The sequence below is a fragment of the Myzus persicae genome, unplaced genomic scaffold (assembly GCF_001856785.1).
Source record: "Myzus persicae strain clone G006 unplaced genomic scaffold, MPER_G0061.0, whole genome shotgun sequence".
Lineage (NCBI taxonomy): Eukaryota > Metazoa > Arthropoda > Insecta > Hemiptera > Aphididae > Myzus > Myzus persicae.
In genome coordinates, this window is record NW_019104177.1 from 97,919 (window position 1) to 103,655 (window position 5,737).

General features: G+C 25.7%; 1 protein-coding gene across 2 annotated transcripts; it reads left to right on the top strand.

Moving 5' to 3' along the window:
* Window positions 1–1,231: 1,231 nt before the first annotated feature.
* LOC111039640 (uncharacterized protein PF11_0213-like) lies at window positions 1,232–5,518 on the top strand. 2 transcript variants are annotated; one of them, XM_022323234.1, is made up of 3 exons: window positions 1,232–1,275; window positions 2,540–2,631; window positions 4,012–5,518. In XM_022323234.1, the coding sequence occupies exons 1-3, from the start codon at window positions 1,270–1,272 to the stop codon at window positions 5,480–5,482; spliced, it is 1,569 nt and encodes a 522-aa protein (XP_022178926.1). In that variant the 5' UTR covers window positions 1,232–1,269; the 3' UTR covers window positions 5,483–5,518. The 2 variants fall into 2 exon arrangements, with proteins under 2 accessions (XP_022178926.1, XP_022178924.1); XM_022323232.1 differs by lacking the exon at window positions 1,232–1,275 and having other exon boundaries at window positions 2,367–2,631.
* Window positions 5,519–5,737: the final 219 nt, after the last annotated feature.

The following is a 5,737-nucleotide window of genomic DNA, read 5'->3' on the forward strand; positions in this document are numbered from 1 at the left end:
GCTATAAACAGAGGTTAAAATAGGCGTTTACAGTCTTGAGTCTTAGTCCGTCTCTTCATATGTATTAGTCTGTAGTGGGTATTACATTATGAATTATGATATAATATATCATACTGTATTATAATAATGTTATATATTGTATACTTATACTATAGTATACTAGGCCTCAAATAAGAGTAACATCAAGCGGCCGGCATTTGCTCAAGACTGCGGCAATGGACGTGGGTGGTGTGGCTAAAAATTAATGATATTCATCGCAAAGTGCCTCGCTCTCTGAAGCGTCATTTTATTTTTGTCATTATTAATATTATTATTATTATTATGTTGAGTACCTATGACCTATACCTATACTTTAAAACAATGTTCACAACAGCAATTATGAACAGCGGGCCGTGGAGACTAGATCTAATTTTCTTGTCCTCGACTGCATAATAGAACAATAAACAGATGTCTTTCATGGCTTACTAATTAGTAATATAATGTATTAAAAATTAAAATGTAGTAAAAGCTAACTAATTAACTAGATACCTTCATATTTAACACTTATGTATGCGCATAAATGATTGATTGAGCATTTGAAGTTATTCGTTAAGTATAGTTACGGCTTGTATAACTGTTAGTGCCGATAGTAGCCAGTAGGTTAACAAGTAATAGTAACAGCTAGGTACCTATTCTCGATAGGTAGGAGCGTACTTAGGATTTTAACGGGGAGAGAGATATTCAAAACTAGAATTTAGATTCAAAATTCTTAGAACCCCTATAGGTTCTATATGTATAGATATGTATATTAAATAAGTATAGACTGTAACCATGAAGTCATGTATAGATACATCGTATTATCAAATACTTTTAATTATAAAACACTTTTTAATTTATAATTTGCTAAAACGAGATATAATAATTTACAGTCAGAATCTTATAATTAAAAATACAAATACAAAAACGTACTTAATAATTACTAACTGAAAACCATTATACTATATAAACGTCTATACAGACTTACTTTAGTTAAGCGTTTGCTATTAATGTTCATGAATTATTCAACAATTTCTTTTATAGAAAATAAATTAATAATATTACAGTACTACTATATGCATGATCAATGATAATAATATATATTATATATATATATATAATATGTATATAAATATATATATATGTACGTGTATAGTGGGGGCGTGGGGCTCTTTATAATCTTCTTAAAAAAAGAAATATATATTATAGTTCTATTACTTGCATTAGAAACATTACGTAAATATATTGAAGGCAATGAAGGTATGGAAGATTTATTTAAACCACTAGGTACTTTAGAAAATAGAATTGAGAACAATGTTTTAAATAAACAAAAACAATTAACTTTACACCAATTTTTTAAAAATGATAATAATATGTAAGTAGGAATGTAAGAAAACATTTTTTTAATTTTTTTAATGTATAATACTTAATTTAAAAATAAACATACTTTTTAAAAGTTTTTGATAACTCGAAATTTTTAGTAAGTCGAATTTTTTTTTTCCCCCTTGAACTTCGAGTTACCGAGAGTCGACTGTATTTTCATTTTTTTCTAATGTTGGGTGTTGGGTCTCATAAACAATCATACCTATTATACCTACTAAATATTTAATGAATCAAAAGTGAGCTGATATAGTCACTAGACCGGTGTCCCACTTGTGGAAAATTTATCCGCGGATTCCGCGGATATTATTAAAACATGTTGTTTTAAATACATGTGAATATATTAGAGCTGACAAAAAAATTTTGCGGCGTGTTTCAAAACTGCAGAACGTTTGCTGCGAATATCCGCATGTATAGCACCGACCTTAAGCATGATTTAACGACTCATAACTTTTTACATTGTTAAATCACTAAATGAGACCTGGACTGTTTTCATATTCCTATGCAAGGCCGTAGCCAGGGCCCAGGGGGGGGGGGAAACCTTTAGGGTTTCTTTAGGATTTTTTTTGAAATAAGATTTAATTATTTTTTAAATAAAGATTAATTTAATTTAAATTATATTTTTATATGTTCATATTTTATTTTAAAAAATAACATATTTATACTCACCCCCTCCCCCTAAATATATTTTTGGCTACGGCCTTGTTCCTATGCCCCAAACTTGGCCACATGATTAGTTAATTAAATAATACAATTTCTGGTACTTATAATCTATATATGTAAATGTATTACCATTGATAAATAAATAAATACTATAGTATAGTATAGTACTAAAGTATTTATAATCAATCGTATTTCCTATATGGCTATACCTACATTTTAAAAAATTCCTACGAAAAAAAATTTTGTTCTTGTATAATTTATTTATTTTTTTGGGTGGGGGGGGGGAAAGGTAGAAATATGTTAAATAAATAGCCGTATTTCACAACTTGTACATAACATAATAACTTATAACTAATAAATGTAGGTAATATAACATACCTATGATATGCTGACTTATACAGTATCACTGTCACAGTGTCATACCACGTTCAATAAAATCACTGTAATACCATTTTTAAGGGTTATTTATTTATTTTTACAGGTACGTAAAAATGTTAGAAACTCAAGAGTCAAATTGAGTCCAATATCAGAAACGTCACAAAGTTCTTCAAAAATAATGAATCGAGATATAAGGTACTGTAAAATTGTATAAGATCCTCAATTGAAATATGGTTTTTATTTATCATAAAAATGATTAGTACCTACCTTTAATGATAAATAAAATATTTAGGTAGTTATTAAAGCCCAGATTAATATGTACCTATACGGCTATACATGATTTAATTTGCATAAATTAAATATTTAAACCGGTTTATAGAGTTAAAATTTAAAGTACCAACCATTATGGCTATATATATTTATATTATAAGAATTAAACAAGTATATTCATTTGAAAAATACATACATTTCCCTCAGGTCATCTTTTCAATAATTACAAAGATTATTCTCCCTCATCAATGATCACTTTCCCAAGTAAATTTAGAAAATAAAATTAAACAAATTATTATAACAGGTTTGATATTTGTTAAACACTCAATATAAAATTTGAATTTAAGAAAGTAAAATTATTAATAATGTCTACCTATACACTTTAATAGATCTTGCAATACAAGTATTTCACTGGTTTGTACCTATCATTCGTCAGTCATCAGTCGTATTTTCTTTATAATAATGATAGTAATACGCAACACCAAACAGCTTTACTATCCTACTTAAACGTTAAAATTAAATGTTTTTTTTTTTGTAATTAAGGCCTTTAAGGCCATTATACGATTCTATACTAACCTTTACCATCTGTCAAGATTTCTTGCTATTTGTATTATCATCCCACAGTCCACACCATAACATATGAACTGGGGTGCATTTTCCATACACCATAACATTTTAAAAATATTTTAACTCATTTTGAGCTATGATGTATTTATGTAGGCATATGAAATTTTTGATTATTATTAGTTTTTTTTAAATTAATATCAATAAAAAAATTTTTGCTCTGTCAAAAAACTTGAAAAAGTTCCTCGTAAGTTGTTGATAGTGGAAATTAAAAAAAAAAAGTTAATCCACAATAATTTTTTATAAGCTTCTATAATTCAAATATTGACAGAAATCGTAAAATTCACGAAAATTTGAAAATTATTTTGAGTTTAAACTTCATAATAATTTAAATTTAAATCCAAGATTTGAAAAATTAATACAGGATTTCCCATAAGTTTGTTTACCTTTATCAAGAAAAAAAAAGTCTACTGAAAAAACAAATTTTATTTTGATGATCCTTTGAACTACAAATTTTTACAACATTGGATATTAACTAGATTTCTCATTGCATTTAATTCCCCTTATTTTGTTGTAATTACAAAACGAATAACCGTAGATATTTAAAATTTGTATAAAATTATTATTTTATTATTTCCTATTCTTGAAAATCTTTTTGAACAGTTTGATTTGTTTTAAAATATGTTTTAATATTTAATTAACAATTTAAATTAAAAATTTTTTTTAAAAATTTTTTTCTAGAAAAATAGAATCGATGATTTATCAGAAAGAACAACCAATAGTTCCATCAAATTTAAAAATTTCAAAAGAAGTAACTATAACCAGTATAAACCATACCAATGATACAGATAATAACATAATATTAAAGTTAAAAAAATTACCTGGTATAACTATAGATTTAGTTAAGTCTGAACCAGTTTTTAAAGTTCCTGAATCTCCCATACTTAAAACAAATAAGGATAAAAAAAATATCTCTACACAAAATAAATTAAAAGTTCTTTTTGAAAAAAAAGGATTGTCAGTAAGAAGAGATGATAATATAGAAGCTAAACATAATTTGTTATCTCATAATAATATAAACATCTTAAACACAAATTTAAATTCAAGAAAAACTTTAAGACAAAAACCAAAACAAACATGTAATAGTATTTCATTGCTAACAAGGAGTTCAGATAAAGGAATTTTAAAGAATCCAGAAATTTCATTTAAAAAATATTCAGTTTCTGAAAAAGAAAATGTACAAAGAACTAGTTCTCCGAAAAAACTTTCAAAAAAAATACAAAGTTCTTCTAAAATTAAATCTAAAAGTTCTGAAACTATACAAATGGTAGAAGAAACATCAAATAATTGTAAGATTTTATACAAAGAAGTTAACCCAGCAGAAAAGGTATCAAATGATTGTAATATTTCCTCTAAAGAAGTGAAAACAATTTCAGATAAGGATATAATTATAAATAACATACAACTTAAAACCAATGAACTGGTTAATGAAAATTATATGCTTATGGATTTATCAACTGATGGTAAAATAAACATTGTTCATCCATATTTTCCTTTAGATTTTATCGATGGTAGTGTTCCGGAGTATGATAATTTTTTATCAGGAATTAGTAAATCTTCTAAAGACAGCAGTAGTCTTTTGGAAACTTCTCAAAATGACACTGAAAAAGGATCGATAGTAAATAAAGAAGAGTTGTATAATTTTTCAGATTTTCTCGGTTGTATCAACACTTCATTAAATATTAATGAATCTGATGACATTCATTCTAAGTTAGCATCTCAATCCATTAACAATGATAATCCATTGGATAATATTAAAGACAATCAACTATACACAATCAATAAAAGTAAAGAAAATATGATTGAAAAATTTGAAGATGAACAAAGCCATAATTCCAACTTTTATTTTTATAACCATACTTCAAAAAAACCATCCCTTCAACATAATGATATGAAACAAATGATGGACAAATCCATTTTACTAGAAGACAGTCAATTATCAGGAAAAATGACAAGCTATTATTGTGATAGCTCCATAGAAAATATGCCCGAAAATAAAAACAACTTACAAGATTTCAAAATACCTATACTACCAAATAATATTAAAAACTCATCAAATTTAAACTCTAATGAAAATGAAAATGGTACTAAAAGAAAGTATTCTCAAAATGATTTGTCAATGTGTGAAAAACTAAAAAAACAAAAGATATAATTTTTTTTGTCTTAATTAACAGCTTATTTATAAAAGTTATTAGTTGGAACAACTATAATACTTATATTTCTGTACTTAATATAATTTTTTTTAGGTAAAAATTAAAATGTTGAATTGTATTTAAACACTTTATTTAAATCAATTTTTATTTCAAGTTTACCTATTTTTTTATCTAAAATAAATTATATTGAGTACAGAAGTCTAAGTATTATAGTTGTTCCAACTAATAACTTTTATATTTACAGATATAATATA